The following is an 18549-nucleotide window of genomic DNA, read 5'->3' on the forward strand; positions in this document are numbered from 1 at the left end:
CTGAGTTCCCTAGCATTCTAAAATTAGAAGCGTTCAAAGGATGGCAATGATTTTGAATTAATGGTGCATTTCCCCTCCAGTGTTTCTGTACACTAGCATATCTTTGACATCCACCTAGTTGATGGTTTTGTACCCGCTGAGCCCAGAAATAAACTACCACAGAAAGTGGAAGTCTCCCTGGGAGACATGGGCACATTTTCTCTGAAACAGCCCAGCAATAATGGACAAATGATCATTCCCACTGTGAAGATTGCTCTGTGCCAGTGAGGAGCCAGGTAGGCTCACGACAAGTCCTTAAGCAGCGAATGTTGTCCCTGCTGTCCACATACACTGAGCTTAGCTGGTCCAAACAATGAGTGCAAGTGCTTTTTAGTATGGCTGCTGCACTGATCAACTAGCAAGACTTAAAGACCGAATTATTAAACCATCTCCGAAGGTCTGGCAATGAATTAAAAAAATGTCCAGTAGCACCTTAGAGACCAACTAAGTTTGTTCTGGGTATAAGCTTTCACAATTTTTTTTAAAAAAATTTTAATTTTATTTCAACTGCATCAGACCAACATGGCTACCTACCTGGGTCTGCCAATGAGTGAAGGCAGAACTGAACCCAACAATAAATACAAACATTCCACCAAAAAGAAAAGGCCATCCATGGATAAGTTCCACCTCTTCTGTGTCCATAATAAATAGTTAAAGATATGTGTGATATGACATCACCATGTTAAGACCCAAGCAGCAACAAAAAGACTAGAGCAGAGGCGATGAAATGCAATAGGTAACTTTTACATGATGATATCATACAAGTACACATTATGGGTGAACGAGGGAGAATTGCTCTTTTTGTAGCAAGACCCCCATTTGTCACTGCATCTAATTTCCGTCCTCACTTTGTACCTACCCAGATTATACAGAGACGTAAGTGACTTGCGTTTGTACAATCTGTGATTTCTGCCTGAGCCCCAAGCTGAGCACTGGTAGAACCAACATGTTCCTTTAATTCAGGGTTTGGCAAACTAAGGTCTGTGGGCCAGATGTGGCCTACTGGGCTCGTTAATCCGGCCTGCAAACCTTGCGGACCCTGACGCCCGCTCAGTCAGTCCCTGGGCTAAACCGGTGCGGCAGCCTCGCCACGCGAAGACTGACTTCTGCGATGCTGGCGCGGCTTTGGATTGGCTGCAGGAAGCTCCTGCGGCCAATCCAAAGCTGCGACGCCTCTGGGCGAAGCCCCTTCTTTCGCGCTGAGAAGGCTGCGTATGGCCAAGAGCCGAGCAGGAGGAAGCGGTGGCGGCGAGGAGGCTGCCTCCACTGCCCAGGCCAGCGGCATGGGCTGTGCATCCCGCGGACCCCTGGCCGAGGCAGAGGACGACGATGACGCTGCCAAAGAAAGACGAGGCGTCAGCGGCAGCTGCAGCGTGAGTGGCAGCAGGGGGTCCTTTTAGGGGGGGGTCATTTCGGGAGGGGGTGGGTCTGGCCCCCCACAAGGTCTTAAAGACAGTGGACCAGCCCCCTCCTGAAAAAGTTTGCTGACCCCTGCTTTAATTACAGTGGTGCCTTGCAAGACGAAAATAATCCGTTCCGCGAGTCTCTTCGTCTAGCGGTTTTTTCGTCTTGCGAAGCATCCCTATTAGCGGCTTAGCGGCTTAGAAAAAGGGGGGGAGCGAAAAAACTCGCAAGACTCGCAAGACATTTTCATCTTGCGAAGCAAGCCCATAGGGAAATTCGTCTTGCGAAGCGCCTCAAAAAACGGAAAACCCTTTTGTCTAGCGGGTTTTTGTCTTGCGAGGCATTCGTCTTGCGGGGCACCACTGTATTAACCTTACACACTCAGCTTGCTAACATTCACGTAAGTACAGGGCAACTCTCACAACATTCTTCAATCTATCGTAACCTGGTTGCTCTGTCTTGACAGTCCTCAGCCAAATGTGTTAACTGTCTCAGTTGAAAGATATTATTTCAATACCTTTGTGCTTGAGCTGGCATGAAATAATACGAAAATTCAATTTGTGTGGATTAATCTACAAGGACTCATACAAGTTCGCACATGAGGCTACTGTCAACAAGTAATGAATGTGTATGCGTGATCCATCCCTAACCCTACTTCCCCATTCAAATATCACTGTAGTTCAATGGCTAAAAACTGAAGAATCAGACTGGGGTCACTATGAAACCATCCAAGTCAGAAGATGGCCTTGGAAAAATCATCACGTCCGTAACATGAACTGCAGTAAGACATAAACAATGAAAAGTGCGAGAAATGTGCTAATTAAGTTCAAGAAAGAAGAGTTGGGATTTTTTTTAAGCACAACTTGCATGAAGGCTCAACTGACAGCTGCTCAGTAGTGTCCATTACCATCTTTCTTTTCATGCTAAGGATTTTTTTCTAAAGGAATGCAATCCACGTTTTCCAGCTGTTTTGGCTAGTATATCGATGGTGCAAATTCTCAAGAGCTTGCAACTTTCAATCTGCATATTTCTAAATGGGTTTAAAAGAATCTCATTGCCTCTCCTGTTATTGCCATTTTTGTCAAAGAGTTAAAAAGAAGCTCTTACCCATGTACGCAGCCCAGTGCAAAGCTCTCCGGTCCTTTTTGTCAAAGGCATTGATGTTTGCCGCTTTAGCCAAAAGCAAGTTCACCATCTAAAGCAAGCAAACAAAGGAACGTCAAAAAAAGAAGAAGCGATTATCAGTTGTTGTGGACAGCACAGGAATCCATTTAATGAAGACTGCTATGTCATAGAGGTGCTTGTGATGTAATGCTCTGATGAAAAATAGCTGTGAAACATAATATCAATTCTTATAATATAGTATTCAATCAGTTCTTATGAGCAAAATTTTAGAGCATCCAATCAGTCTTAGGTGAGGCTTTAAAAACTTCTAGAAAAGTGCAGCTCAACTGTGCCGGTTATCTTTTGACTAAAGCTTTTCCTGTAAATAAGCCAAACCTTTACAGTTAAGCAATAATAATAATAAAAATTTATTTATACCCTGCCCTCCCTAGCCAAGACCAGGCTCAGGGCGGCTAAGAAGCAATAATAAAAACAAGTTGATTAAAATACAATTTAAAAAAGATTAAAATACAACATTAAAACATTAGGATGCAGCCTCTTCATAGGAGGAGAAAGGAAAAAGAAAGAAGGGAAGGGAATCAAACTGATTCTAAGCCAAAGGCCAGGTAGAACAACTCTATCTTACAGGCCCTGCGGAAAGAAATCAGATCCCGCAAGGCCCTGGTCTCATGAGACAGAGCGTTCCACCAGGCCGGAACCAGTGTTGAGAAGGCCCTGGCTCTGGTTGAGGCTAATCTAACTTCCTTCGGGCCTGGGACCTCTAGGGTGTTGCTATATAGGGACCTTGAGGCTCTCCGTGGGGCATACCAGGAGAGGCGGTCCCATAGGTACGAGGCTCCTTGGCCGTGAAGGGCTTTAAAGGTCAAAACCAGCACCTTAAATCTGACCCTGTACTCCACCGGGAGCCAGTGCAGCTGGAAAAGCACTGGGTGAATATGCTCCCATGGCAGAGACCCCGTGAGGAGCCTCGCTGCAGCATTCTGCACCCGCTGGAGTTTCTGGGACAGTTTCAAGGGCAGCCCCGCATAGAGCGAATTACAGTAGTCAAGCCTGAAAGTGACCGTTGCATGGATCACTGTGGCCAGGTCGGGGTGGGAAAGGTAGGGGTTCTTTCCCCTCTTCATTCTAGAGGAACCTTTGAGATTCCATGGAGAGTTTCTATAACTTCCACATCAAGCTCATCACAATTTGTCATTGGCCAATTATGACCAAAGAGAGCAGATGTTGTATTATTATTATTATCCCCTGCAACAAAGTTATCCCCTGATCCATTACATGGGGAGCGATAAAATAATGCTGGCACTCAACTCAGGGCTAGTACCACGAATAGCAACTAAGAAGAATGCTTGCCTTCCCACGCACTGACATGAAAAGGCCCCGAGCTATAGCAGCCCACGATATTAAGCCCACTCACTTCGACATGGCCATTCAGAGCTGCATGGTGTAACGCGGTCCGACCCCCTCTGTCAGAGACGTTGACGCCGCTCAGAAGCGGAATGATCACTTCGGCACACTTCACGGCTTTATTCGCAGCTGCTACATGCAGGGGTGTCTGCCAGTTCTTGTCCCGGGCATTCACATCAGCCGAATGTTTAATCAATACTTGCACTGCTTCCTACAAAGGCAGCACAGTTAAATTCTTACAAGCAAGCGTTTATTATAAATGCAAATCAGACATTCAAATCTCCTGCACTGTGGCCACATCATTCCACCGCTATAAAAAAACCCAAAAAACCCTTTGGTATTCGAGATAACGGCTGTGCACACAACCCATTCACTTTGCATCCAATGCGCTGGGAAGCCACATGATGTGAGCCACAATCCATATCTATTCTGTATCTATCCTGTCATTTCTCATCAAATGTTGCATTTTGATGTGTGGGGTCCCCCCCTTCCACCACCACCCAGCTTCGATCCGAACTGAGAAAAAGGACCTAGCTGAATTTTGAGTTACCGTATTTTTCGCTCTATAAGACGCACCAGACCACAAGACGCACCTAGTTTTTGGAGGAGGAAAACAAGAAAAAAAATATTCTGAATCTCAGAAGCCAGAATAGCAAGAGGATCGCTGCGCAGTGAAAGCAGCAATCCCTCTTGCTGTTCTGGCTTCTGGGATAGCTGTGCAGCCTGCATTCGCTCCATAAGACGTACACATATTTCCCCTTATTTTTTAGGAGGGAAAAGGTGAGTCATAGAGCAAAAAATAAGGTAATTCCAAACGCACCGGACCATAGGATGCACCGGACCATAGGAGGGAGAGAACAGAAAAAAAAAATCTCCCCCTCTCTGCTCAGCGCCCCTTCAGCGAAGCGGCAGGAGAAACGGAGCCCCTTCCATTTCTCCTCCTGCTTCACTGAAGGGGCGCTGAGCAGAGAGGGAAAACTGTGCAGCGCCTCTCCAGGCTTCAGGCGGCTATCCGCAAGCCTCCGAAGCGCAGAGGGAGAGCTCCCGCTGCGCTCCGGAGGCTTCAGGCAGCTTCAGTGAAAGCAACGCGAAGCCTCCGGAGCACAGGGGGAGCTCTCCCTCTGCGCTTCGGAGGCTACGCGTTGCTATCACTGAAGCCGAGGAGCCTGCATTCGCTCCATAAGATGCACACATATTTTCCCTTAATTTTTGAAGGGGGAAAGTGCGTCTTACAGAGCGAATAATACGGTATGTGTACACAGCCTCTAGTCGTGTGCCACCATCACACATCAAGCACCTTAATATTGATGGATGTTTGGTGGGACAGGCCTGGGGAGCTGTGCGACCTCATGGACCGGGAGAACAGCACGCCCAACTGCCCTCCACAAGGAGACTGATAAGTGAACATGAATGCATGTACTGAAAGGAAGAAGGCTATGCCTAAAGTGTGCACACAACTGGAGTGCCAACTTAGCCCAGCAACTGTGGGTGCCCCGGGCTGTGGGTGCCATGCAGCGTGCATAGCCCTGGCACTGAAATTTGTGGGTGCCCTGCCCCTTCATGGGGAATTTTGTGGGTGTTCGGGCATCCAGGGCCCCAGGGAGTTGTCACCTATGTCACACAATGTGCATTCCCCATCACTATTTTAGTGTTTCACAGCAAAGGGAGGGTTACACTTCAGAATCAATATATATTAAAGGGTTTACAAATCCATCTTGTCAGCCAGACTTGTCATATTAAATTGAAATCATCAGCTCTGACATACGAAACAAACCCAGTAGGTTGCAATTCTGGGTCATAAAGATAATAGCTGTACCTCTTTGCTTTTTATAGCTGGATGTTTAACCTTTGCTATTAATGTGTGTAGACCCCCCCCCCCAACTTTCATTTCTTTCCAAGCATTTGTATTCCATTAGAGATTTCTTTCACTGGACTTTTGTCAGAAGCCAGCAGCTGGGAAACTCCAGGAGTGACCTGACAGTCCTCGACTTCAGAAATGAGCTCCAAGGATTTGTGCCTCCAGGCTTGGCAAGTGCTCCAATGGTCGCTGAAGCAATTCCATCCATCTCTGGAGAAAAGCCAGCTAGCAACTTTTTCAAAAGAAGACACACTCAGCAGCCAATTCACCGGCACGCATTGCCTCGACTCAGTGTTTGGATGATGAAAACACAAACACAAAAACGACAGCTTAGAATGAGAGGATGGAATCATTGAAAATTCTGTCCTGCTTGGTTGTTTTGTGTTTTTCTTAGGAATGGACAAATCTTGTCCAGTTCTTCTCTCAGCCTCTCATTTTTCTCAATCTTAAATTCGGCTTCCTCCATTTCCACTTCACTTGTGAATATATTTTTTTTTAAGTTCACATGAAAATTTGTACACATTTGTATATGTATTGCTCCTAAGATATCCCCTTTTCAGGTCATTTTTTCCTAATATAACACATTTTCATATGCTGTTTTCACTAACATAAACGTTTTGTGCCCACTTCCCCTAAATATGCTTTTTTTTGTACACATTTACACATTTTGCAAAATTTAGAGAAAGGAAAAATTTAAAAGGAGAGCATAATTTTGGTTCATGCGTTGGTTCAGAAAGTACAAATAAATAAATAATAATTTAATATACAGTGGTACCTTGGGTTATGTATCCCTCTGGGTACGTAATCTTCGGGTTGTGAACACGGCAAACCTGGAAGTGTATACTTCTGGGTTTTGCTGTGCGTGCATGTGCACAATCTGCGTGCAGCGCGCATGTACACAAGAAATATGCACACAGCGCACATGCGCATAAGCGATCTGTGCACTGTGTGTGTGCGCAGAAGTGTTCTATCGCAACGCACGCATGCGCAGAAAGGCACTTCTGTTTACGGACTTTTCGGGATATGGCCGGGCCTTCAGAACAGATCCCGTCCGTAACCAGAGTTACTACTGTATTTATATCCTGCCTTTCTTCCAAGCTGGGATTTGCGGTGGCTTACACCATTAAAAAATATCAGTTATAGAATACAGAGTAATAAAAACAAACTAGTTAAAAGCATGCGGCACTCATTGTTCCTAAAAGCTAGCAATGCTGATGGCAGTAGTCTTGCATGCAGCTAAACCACTTAACTCCCTTAGACATCAATAGCATTTAAGGCAGTCCAAGGCTGGAGCCAGATCACGATGGGGATCGGGGTGGGGTGGGGTTGCCCAGAGTTGAAGGTGACCTGATTTAGGATGTGCACACTCAGCTCAGTATCATCCTTCTCAAACAGGCTGTGCAAGGTTTCCCAGTGCTTCTAAAACCAGCCTGATGACAGACAACTCTGGACAAATGAAACGTGTATGTAGGAAAACAGCTATATCATACCCTCTGTCTGGAAAACTGCTGTGTGCCTCCAACCTAACTGTGCACAGGGCTGCAGCCTAAGCCAGCAAATCTCTAGGGAATGTCCCATTTATGTCAAGGTTATTCCAGCGTCTTATTATCTTCCGTGTTCTGCTTCCTGCTACGCTACAAATCAAGTGTCACATTAACGAAGGTCCTCTGCTGGGATGTTGGAAGGCAGTGGCTAACTATTTCTGTTTCAGTTAAAAATAAAATTTGCTTTCAGCAAAACCTACACTTTTCCTTCCTGCAGCTTTTGACTGTGCGCCTTAGTGGCAGTGGACAGGAAAAAGATAATACAAGGTAAGTAATGGGTGACCAGCGAGCATCGCAAAGGTATATCTTTCTTAAATGTTCCAGCTGAAATTTTAGCTATAGCCTCGTGGCCTGAGGCCTTGATTACAGCTAATTACCATATATTTCGCCCTATAGGACGCACTTTTCCCCCTCCAAAAATGAAGGGGAAATCTGGGTGCGTCCTATGGGGCGAATGCAGGCTTTCGCTGAAGCTTGGAGAGCGAGAGGGGTTGGTGTGCACCGACCCCTCTCGCTCTCCAGGCTTCAGGAAGACATCCGCAGCCTAGGCAGCCCTGCGGGAACTCCCGCAGGGCTGTCTAGGCTGCGGATAGCAGCCTGCTTCCCGGAGCGCCAGGCACACTGAAAGCAGAGCACCCGGCGCTTCGGGAACACATCCGCAGCGTGGGGAGCCCTGCAGGAGTTCCCCGCAGGGCTCCCCACACTGCGGATAGCAGCCTGCCACCCGGCGCGAAAAGCGCCCTGAAGCAGAGCACCCCTCGCACCGGGCAGACATCCGCTGGGCAGACATCCGCAGCGTGGGGAGACCTGCAGGAGTTCCCCGCAGGGCTCCCCACACTGCGGATAGCAGCCTGCCGCCCGGCGGGCAGGGCGCGCTTAAGCAGAGCGCCCTGCGCGCCGGGCAGACATCGGCCACCCCCACAAGCTCGGGGGACAGCAGGGAGGCGCAGCGCCGCCATCCCGCTGTTCCTCGACCTGGTTCGGTTTCCCCGACCTGGTTTGGGGGGGGGGAATAAAGGGAACTAGGTGCGTCCTATGGGACGGAGCGTCCTATGGGACGAAAAATACGGTAATTAACCAACCAGGTGGAAGCAGGCAAATATATCCCCGCTTCTGCTACTGAACCAGCTGAGGTTTACTTTGTCAACGAAATACATGAAACCAACACTTCACAATATCTTGGATATATAAAGCTAAAAGGTAAAGGATGCCTGGACAGTTAAGTCCAGTCAAAGGTGACTATGGGGTTGCAGCACTCATCTCGCTTTCAGGCCAAGGGAGACAGCGTTTGTCCACAGACAGGTTTCCGGGTCATGTGGCCAGCATGACTAAGCCACTTCTGGCGCAATGGAACACCGTGACAGAAACCAGAGCGCATGAAAACGGTGTTTACTTTCCCGCCACAGTGGTACCTATTTATCTACTTGCGCTGGTGTGCTTTCGAACTGCTACGATGGCAGGACCTGGGACAGAGCAACAGGAGCTCACCCTGTTGCGGGGATTCGAACCGCCGACCTTCTGATCGGCAAGCCCTAGAGGCTCAATGGTTTATATATATATCACTCACTTCGCTCCTTGAAGCAACTGCTCGGTGCAGAGGGGTCAGCCACATGTTGTCCTTGGCATTGACACGTGCCCCTAAAATGGAAAGAGAAACATCTTTCAGACCATCTGAAACAAAACTGGTAATAATTCCATTGCACACATGTAAGTTGGGGTGCAGAACGATGCAGGATTGCGCTCCAGACTTTGCAGCTTCATTTTTAACATTGACAGGGTTGATAGCACAGCTAATTTGCCCTCAGGGGATCCTCTATAGAGAATTCAACTAGGAAGAGCTCAACAGAAAAGACGAACAAGTTAGATTGGTTCCGCCATCCCTAATATAAGCGCCTCCTCCTGGAGATGAGCATGTTTGTATGCGTGTGGTGGTGGGAAGACAGAAGGAAAGAACGGCCCAGCTCATAGCTGTCAAGTGTCCCTTATTTGAAGGGACAGTCCCTTATTCCAGCGCCATGTCCCACTGCTGTCCCTTATTGATGGATGTCCCTTAAATGATGTCCCTTAAATTTCAAAGGAAGCAGCTCCTCTCCCTCTCTCCCTGCCGGCCAGGGAGCAGGGAGGCTCCAACTGTGTTGCTTGGCTGTGTTGCTCACCCAATAAGAAGTCTAAGAACAACTGGGGGGGTGGAGCTTGCATGCCTTGTGTGTGGCTAGTTAATGCAAGCTGAGGGGTTTTTTGAATGCTGGATGCCATTTTGTTGCACGTGCTGCTGCAAACTTTGCAGTGCAAAGCCAGGCCGGGGAGCCATCTTAAGTTGAGGCTGCATAGGCCTTGTGGTGCATGTGATTCAGATTCTATTCAGTTGAACCTCTGGTTACAAAGTTGATTGGACAGTGTTCTCGAAGCTACCAGCATGAGTTTGACCAGACTGCAGGAGGACAGGAAGATGGAGTGCCTGGAACAGGTGAGGCTGCAGGTCCCTTATTTTCAAGGCCGCTGTTCCCTTATTTTCAAATCTGTAAGTTGACAGCTATGGCCCAACTCAAGTTGAATGATTGCAAAGACATCCAAAAAGCTCACTCATCATATTTCAAGCAATCTGAAGAGGACTGAGCAGCTAAGAACCAACTGTTCCCTTTGAAAGCTGCATGGGAAGCTCAGAAACCAGCGTTGTATCATTATTCTTGCAGGGGGTTGGACTTGATGATCCTCAGGGTCCCTTCCAACTCTACAATTCTATGATCCTAGTAAAAGTAAAGGTAAAGGGACCCCTGACCATTAGGTCCAGTCGTGACCGACTCTGGGGTTGCGGCGCTCATCTTGCTTTATTGGCTGAGGGAGCCGGCGTACATCTTCCGGGTCATGTGGCCAGCATGACTAAGCCGCTTCTAGCGAAGCAGCGCAGCGCACGGAAACGCTGTTTACCTTCCCGCCGGAGCGGTGCCTATTTAACTACTTGCACTTTGACGTGCTTTCAAACTGCTAGGTTGGCAGGAGCAGGGACCGAGCAACGGGAGCTCACCCCGTCGCGGGGATGTGAACCGCCGACCTTCAGACTGGCAAGTCCTAGGCTCTGTGGTTTAATCCACAGCACCACCCGTGTCCCTTATGATCCTAGTAGTCGTTTATTTATTTATTTATACCCCACCTTTCCCCCCTGACAGGGACCCAAGGCGGCTTACAGATAAAACAGGAACAGCTAAAAACAGGGGTGGAAACAATAACTGAAGACCAAATAAACATAGAATAAAAAATTATAGAAATGTGAAAGAACTGTTAAAAACATACAGGTGATTACAATAAAAAGAGCACAGCACCAGCCATTTCAATAAAAGTAGTCAGTTCCCAAAAGCCTGCTGCAATAAGAAGAGGTCTTCACCTGCCGATGGAAGGACAACAAGGGAGGAGAGCCAGTCTAACTTCTCCAGGGAAGGAGCTCCAAAGTCTGGGAGCAGCCACCGAGAAGGCCCTTGGCGTAGGCAGCTTGAATGCTCACACAGCTAGCCAAGTTGCTCCTATTATGTGGCCATCCGTACCTGGGGCCAGGCGACTGGGCAACAGCAGAGAGTGCAAAAGACAAAGAAGGGGCAAGTATTTCAACCCACACCACTTTTTGTTGGCTGGATATAAAGCGAATGCTTTAAGGCTAAAGCTTTTAAGAGGCTGAACACATCCTGCTTCTACCACTCCCATGTAAATATGTACATTTAACCCTAGGTGCCAACTCCCTGGGGCCCTGGGTGCTCGAGCACCCACAAATTTTGGTGCCAGGGCCCTGCACGCCGCATGGCACCCACGACTGTGGGGCCAAGTTGGCACTCCTGCATCTAACATTTTTATAAAAGTGCACTTATCCTCCAGCAATACTATCCTCTACCCCACCTGTCAAGAAAAGCCTTACCATTCTGTGGGTTTTATTTTATTGTATTTTTTTAAAAAACTCTTCTCAGGACGGTTTCTAAATGTTATTTACTGCCTGTATAAAGCATACGGCTTCACCACAGTGAATTCAGGGTGGTTTTTGTTGTTTAGTACTGAATAGGAGGGGGAAGAAGTTACCTAGACCATAATCCCCACCTCAAACCCTATGTTCAAACTGAACAGCATGCTGTTGTCGTTGAAGAGGAATTTGAAGACTGCCTTATAAGGTGGTTGTGACATTTGTTCACTTATCATTTGGTAGGCCCTTCAAAAAAACAACAATAATAAGTTTAACGTTGGTTGCTGCAGTTCTATTGCCAAAAAAGAAAACAGATTACCATATTTTTCGCTCTATCAGACGCACCAGACCACAAGTTTTTGGAGGAGGAAAACAAGAAAAAAAAATATTCTGAATCTCAGAAGCCAGAACAGCAAGAGGGATTGTTGCGCAACAAAAGCAGCGATCCCTCTTCCTGTTCTGGCTTCTGGGATAGCTGCGCAGCTTGCATTCGCTCCATAAGACACACACACATTTCCCCTTACTTTTTAGGAAGGAAAAAGTGAGTCTTATAGAGCAAAAAATACGGTAAACTATAACAGTCAAACGACCACAGTCCTGAAATAAGCTACTACACTATCTGTTTCATCGCATTCTGGCTTCCACATCCTCTTCCTTCCCGTTTTGCAAGGTGCCGTTTACCTAACCGAGAGGAATGATCTGCACGTTCAATCGACATGTATTTGTAAAGCAATTATTATAGCCTATGAAAAATTCAGTCAAGCACAAAAGAGGCATTGCAGTTCATTACCACCTTCTTTAAAAGCCAAAGAGGTTCCTTGACCCTCATCTCAAGATCTGCAGCCTCACCAATCACTTGAGCCAACATTATCCTTACTCAGAGCAGACTCACTGCAATTAATGGACATAAAAGGATGTATGTATAAGATCGTTATGTCCACTACTGTCCATGGGTTTACTCTGAGTAGAGCTAGCATTGGACACATCCTATGAGTGGTAGTCAATACTTGTTCTACCAAGACTCCTTTGAAGTTAATGGACATGACAAACTTAGATTCATTAATTTAATTTCCCCAGAGGAACGTGGCCCATTTAATAAGGCTATTTAAGTAAGAGTTTTAAAATTCAGAAGATCTATTTATCACTGGGTGTGCTTGGATGTGTTTATTCCTATGAGCAGAAGTCATAGGAACGTGAGAAAAGTCCTGCTAGATCAGCTCCCAAACTCATCTGGTCCAGTTTTTACAGCAGCCTTTGAGAAGTCTTCAAGCAGGATGTGGGCACAACAACCCAAAATATATCTTCATATATTTCCACCACTACACACGCTTACAGGTTACACACGCTTCAGGTTATAGACTCCGCTAACCCAGAAATAGTGCTTCAGGTTAAGAACTTTGCTTCAGGATGAGAACAGAAATCATGCTCCAGCGGCGCGGCAGCAGCAGGAGGCCCCATTAGCTAAAGTGGTGCTTCAGGTTAACAACAGTTTCAGGTTAAGAACGGACCTCCGGAACGAATTAAGTACTTAACCTGAGGTACCACTGTATTATTATTGAAAGTGAGTCTGCTTTGTAGGCAACCATGCCTTAGACATAAGACTTAACTGTGGTTATGTCTCCATAGGGCCATTACTGTTTTGAAGGTTAATATTTATAAAATCTCTTTACTAGGCTTGCAGGAAACTTCAGCCCATGCTAGGCAACTGATATTCCACAGTGGTTTCCTTGTGAATTCACTCGAGACTTGCACCTCTCTTCTGTTTCTGCGTGCTTTCGTTATGAGCAGGCCCAGGATTTGCCACAATAATGCGAAGAAAGGAGGTAGCCATGACAGGATAGTTGCAGTCATAAACCATGCCTTTTCTCCGACTTCGCAATGTTTGTTCATGAACGGCTTTGAAGAGAGGAAGCAGAACTATTCCTCTTTGTTTGCACTACTGACCTGCATGACTATCGTTCAGAACTTGTGTTGAACTTGATAACTTCTTTACACGATTGGTTTACACACGGGAGACTGCTTAGTATAGCAAAGCCATCCTCACTGGAGAGCTGGTATGGTAGTTAAGAGTTTGAGCTACTAAGCTACTTTCCCGCCCCGACCTGGCCACAGTGATCCATGTGACGGTCACCTGACTACTGTAATTCGCTCTACGCGGGGCTGCCCTTGAAGCTGTCCCAGAAACTCCAGCGCGTGCAGAATGCTGCAGCGAGGCTCCTCACGGGGTTTCTGCCATGGGAGCATATTCACCCAGTGCTTTTCCAGCTCCACTGGCTCCCGGTGGAGTACAGGGTCAGATTTAAGGTGCTGGTTTTGACCTTTAAAGCCCTTCACGGCCAAGGAGCCTCGTACCTATGGGACCGCCTCTCCTGGTATGCCCCACGGAGAGCCTCAAGGTCCATAAATAGCAACACCCTAGTGGTCCTGGGCCCTAAGGAAGTTAGATTAGCTTCAACCAGAGCCAGGGCCTTTTCAACACTGGCTCCGGCCTGGTGGAACGCTCTGTCTCAAGACCAGGGCCCTGCAGGATCTGATTTCTTTCCCGCAGGGCCTGTAAGACAAGAGTTGTTCCGCCTGGCCTTTGGCTTGGAGCCAATTTGATTCCCTCCCCCTCTTTCTGTTTTCTTTTTCCTTTCTCCTCCTGTGATGAGGCTGCATTTTAATATTTTAATATTGTATTTTAATCTTGTTTTTAAGTTGTATTCATTCAGCTTGTTTTTATTATTGCTTGTTAGCCGCCCTGAGCCTGGCCTTGGCTGGGGAGGGCAGGGTATAAATAAAAAATTATTATTATTATTATTATTATTATTATTATTATTATTATTATTAAGTCCCTCACTCAAGGTAGTTAAGAGTTTGAGCTACTTAGTCCCTCACTCAAGACGTAGGCCACTCTTGGGACAGGGTAGACTGAACTCAAGTAGAGTAGCAGCATGCAGTTGAATCTGTTCTCCACCCTCTGGATTTTTGCAAAGTAATTTTGATTACTTTGGAGCAGAGCTGTAGCTCACTAGTCCCATGTTAAATGTTTTGAATCTCTAGGTGTTGTTGTTGTTTTTATAAAAAAGATCAGGTAGCAGATTGTGTCTAGACTTCTGCCGGAAGAAAACTGCTGATACCACCCATTGGAGAAGTCAGTATTGGGCTACAGGATGGATAGCAATCCTGTGGCACTTCAAATGTAAAGTAAAGGAACCCCTGACCATTAGGTCCAGTCGTGACCGACTTTGGGGTTGTGGCGCTCATCTGGCTTTATTGGCCGAGAGAGCCGACGTACAGCTTCCGGGTCATGTGGCCAGCATGACTAAGCCGCTTCTGGCGAACCAGAGCAGTGCATGGAAACGCCGTTTACCTTCCCGCCAGAGCGGTACCTATTTATCTACTTGCACTTTGATGTGCTTTCGAACTGCTAGGTTGGCAGGAGTAGGGACCAAGCAACGGGAGCTCACACCATGATGGAGATTCGAACCGCCGACCTTCTGATCAGGAAATCCTAGGGCTCTGTGGTTTAACCCACTGCTCCAGCTGGACTACAACTTCCAACATCCCTGACCATTGGCCATGATGGCAGGGGCTGGTGGTAGTTGACGGGCCCAAGGTTATCTGCAGATCTCCATGGCTGAGTAAGAAGCTGAACTTGGGTTTCCACAATCCTACACTCCAATTCAGGGCATCCAATACGATGCCCTCCAGAAATTGCTGAACTACAACTCCCTATCGTCCTTGAATACTGGTCAGGCTGGCTAGGGCTGATGAGAACAGGACTCCAACCACATCTGGAAGGACACACAGATTCTGCAGTCCTGCCTTAAGCTTTTAAAAAAATGTTCCTTTCACACAAGGAGTCTACATGCATGGATAGAGTAATAAGTGAGTGGGGAACGTGTGGATGTCAGGCACAGCAACTGCATTCATTCAGCACCACCGTGAAGCTCACTGATCAAAGAAGCTGCTGCAGCCAAAACCTGCGAGTGTCCATTTGTAATGTTGCTCACTGCTTGCGTAAGAGGAAACTGACATCAGGAAGCAGCTTATGAACTGGTCTTTAGCTGCTGCACCAAGTTAACCTCCAGGAGGCTGTTGGAGAAGGAAAGGAGCCCTTTTCAAACACTAAACATGATTAACATGCCACTCCTGACTTCTGCAGAGTTTCCCAGATATGTGAATAGAGTTTTCTCTACATACATGCCCTCTACTCTGCATGCATCCTATGGAGGGCGGAGCCCATTGCTGCAATGCCACCTTCTACACAAATAATTAGCCTTCTTAAAACCCTCTAGCGCCCTCTAGTTTGTGGTGGGTGTTGTGCAGTGGATCTCAAAAAATAGATAACATGTACTTTCAATATGTGGGGATTATATTTGCCCAGTATCTTAGATAATTAAGTAAGATGCCTTCGTTTCTTTATTTAGGCATGTTTTTGAAAGCATAAGGATTAGAAACGTAATAAAGATTATTTCAAACATAATTCGGAGGGGGGGATCAATTTTTTTTACCAGCAACTTTGGCAAGAGTGGCTGGGGAAACCCAGCCAGATGGGTGAGGTATACATAAATAATAATAATAATAATAATAATAATAATAATAATAATAATAGTTATTATTGTTGTTGTTGTTGTTGTTGTTGTTGTTGTTGTTGTTATTATTATTATTATTATTATTATTATTATTATTGGTGTGCAGAGCACTGTGTGGAATTCGGGCCTGAATGATTCAGCTCCTTTGTGAGCAAGAAATTTGACACAATCATGTTTTATGAGGCCTTGTGCAAAATAGCGCTGGGACTGATGCTATATATTCTCTGTGTGTTTCCTAGCTGCTGTTTTTTAAAAAAACCTCTGAAGTATTATTTCTCACACAGCACATTGCTGCTCATGCCCCTCTGGAATACCACCAAGGTTATATGACTTTTGAATTTATTTGCTGCAGCAACCTGTTAGATGAGAAGCAAAGCCAAATTTCTTTCTTTTTAGGCCTACGTTTTCAACGATGCTTCAGAAAGGTTGGAATTGGATGAATGTGGCAAGTCTGAACAGCAGGCGGCATAACTCTCTGCATCTTTTGTTTTTTAATTTAAAGGGAGCGCAAGAAAGATTTACAACCAGCAGCGATATTGTCGGCGGGGCTAGGCGCTGCAAAAAGAATCAGCCCATTGAATTTCCTACAAGGCTCAGGAGAGACATTCTGTGAAATATGCTCATAGTTAGACTTGTGGCACATGAACTGGTGGCAGTACAAATAAACATAGCATCTAATGAATAAAGCATATGTCCTGTGCACTGAAACATGTCAGGAATGGGCCTCTAGGTTTCCATTAAAAGAGAAATTATTCAGGGGTAAAGTAGAAGACCTGCGGCCAGTTGTGTTGAAATGGCACTGTGAAAATGAAGTCACTGTGGCGATGTGAGTTCATGCTGTCTGAGGGTCTTCTATGGCCTAGTTGGAGTGAAATGATGAAGTAGGGCAGGAAGAGAGGGGTTTGTGGGTTTTTAAGTCCTGTCTATATGCATAGCTGTCAACTTACAGATTTGAAAATAAGGGAACAGCGGCCTTGAAAATAAGGGACCAGCAGCCAAAATAAGGGACCTGCAGCCTCACCTGTTCCAGGCACTCCAGTCTTCCTCTCCTCCTGCAGTCTGGTCAAACTCATGCTGGTAGCTTTGAGAACACTGTCCAACCAACTTTGTAACCAGAGGTTCAACTGAATAGAATCTGAATCACATGCACCACAAGGCCTATGCAGCCTCAACTTAAGATGGCTCCCCCGCCTGGCTTTGCACTGCAAAGTTTGCAGCAGCATGTGCAACAAAATGGCGTCCAGCATTCAAAAAACCCCTAGCTTGCATTAACTAGCCACACACAAGGCATGCAAGCTCCACCCCCCAGTCGTTCTTAGATTTCTTATTGGGTGAGCAACACAGCCAAGCAACACAGTTGGAGCCTCCCTCCTCCCTGGCCGGCAAGAGGCAAGCAAATAAAAGTTACAACTAATAATAGTTTTTCAGAAGTCTACTCTGATTTGCCTGCATATTTTACAAGTTTCGGTAAATTATTATATTTGGTTATTATTTAACAGATGTCATTTATTTGCTTCCAGACTTTTGCGGGTGTTTGTATTGGTAGGATCTGACATGTGTCTTATGAGATGTTTCTGTTTTCGAATATTGCCGTAATTTAAACAATAACTATAATGTAGGTGTGTGACTCTCTGACATTCAAGATCAGTCTTCTGCTTATAATTTTGAGCATTTGATCTTATGTTACTAGGAATAACAGACGACGACACATACATTTGCCTATGTGTGTGTCGAAATCCTTTAAAGAACACAACACGTCCTGGGTGCGCCACCAATTTCATAGTTGCTGTATTCTATTCTAACGTTTCTCAAAATTTATGTTTCTATCACTTCATGCCCTTCCAGTCCATTTTTGCAGCTAGGCTCATTGATGAAGTAGCAACAGCTGGAATATATTTTTTTTATAAAGCAGATAGAGATTGTCTTTAAGCTTTGCAGATAATCCCACTGTAATTGTATCATGAAAAATGCTGTTTAAAAATTAAAGCTTTCAAGAAACAGGAAATGTTGTACATTGCCAAAGACACTACACATTTAAACATGTTTTATGAAGTCTAATAGCATATGTTTAAGACCAGCACTAATTGTCAAAAGGCTTTCTCACATGTCCTTGATTTCTGTGCAAAGGATTTGACAGGGAGGGGAAATAATTGTTTCTAACACCTTCGGTAAAGAAAACATGGCCCTTGTGTTGTATTTCTGCATTGCATATCTGATCCCCATAGTTTGTACTGGTACAACAGCTGCCAGCTTCACTGTCTCCAAGGCATAGATGTGGTCATCCACATCTTCAAATCCAAGCCATGGTGGCACAAACTGTGTGAGACAAACAATTCCATGCTAATACATGCATCATGTCCATATGAAAGAAGACCCCATGTCAGATGTAGCGTTACCACCAGTGTTTCAAATTACCACCAAGGCTTCAAAGGGTCTGAAGTTAAAAGTTGCCTTGCTGAACTGGACTCTACGGCCTGTGCCCAGGGATGCTTGGTGGCATTAGGAGCACTACAAGTTGGTGTGGCTTGGCCAAAACACTTTGTTGTTGTTTAGTCATTTCATTGTGTCCAACTCTTCGTGACCCCATGGACCAGAGCACGCCAGGCACTTCTGTCTTCCACTGCCTCCTGCAGTTTAGTCAAACTCATGCTGGTA

At 45.9% G+C, this 18549-nt stretch overlaps 1 protein-coding gene across 10 annotated transcripts in view; it reads right to left on the reverse strand.

Annotated features, from left to right (window-relative positions):
- ANKRD44 (ankyrin repeat domain 44) overlaps positions 1 to 18549 on the reverse strand; it is a 150071-nt gene that overhangs the window by 61303 nt on the left and 70219 nt on the right. For all 10 annotated transcript variants that reach the window (XM_079976878.1, XM_079976874.1, XM_079976872.1 and 7 more), the window contains exons 4-6: positions 8942 to 9012; positions 3983 to 4183; positions 2551 to 2638 (exon numbers count right to left, since the gene is read on the reverse strand). In XM_079976878.1, the coding sequence (XP_079833004.1) occupies positions 2551 to 2638; positions 3983 to 4183; positions 8942 to 9012 (360 nt within the window). The remainder of the gene's footprint in view (positions 1 to 2550; positions 2639 to 3982; positions 4184 to 8941; positions 9013 to 18549) is intronic.

Source organism: Podarcis cretensis (assembly GCF_951804945.1).
Source record: "Podarcis cretensis genome assembly, chromosome: 1".
In the NCBI taxonomy this organism is placed as follows: Eukaryota; Metazoa; Chordata; class Lepidosauria; order Squamata; family Lacertidae; genus Podarcis; species Podarcis cretensis.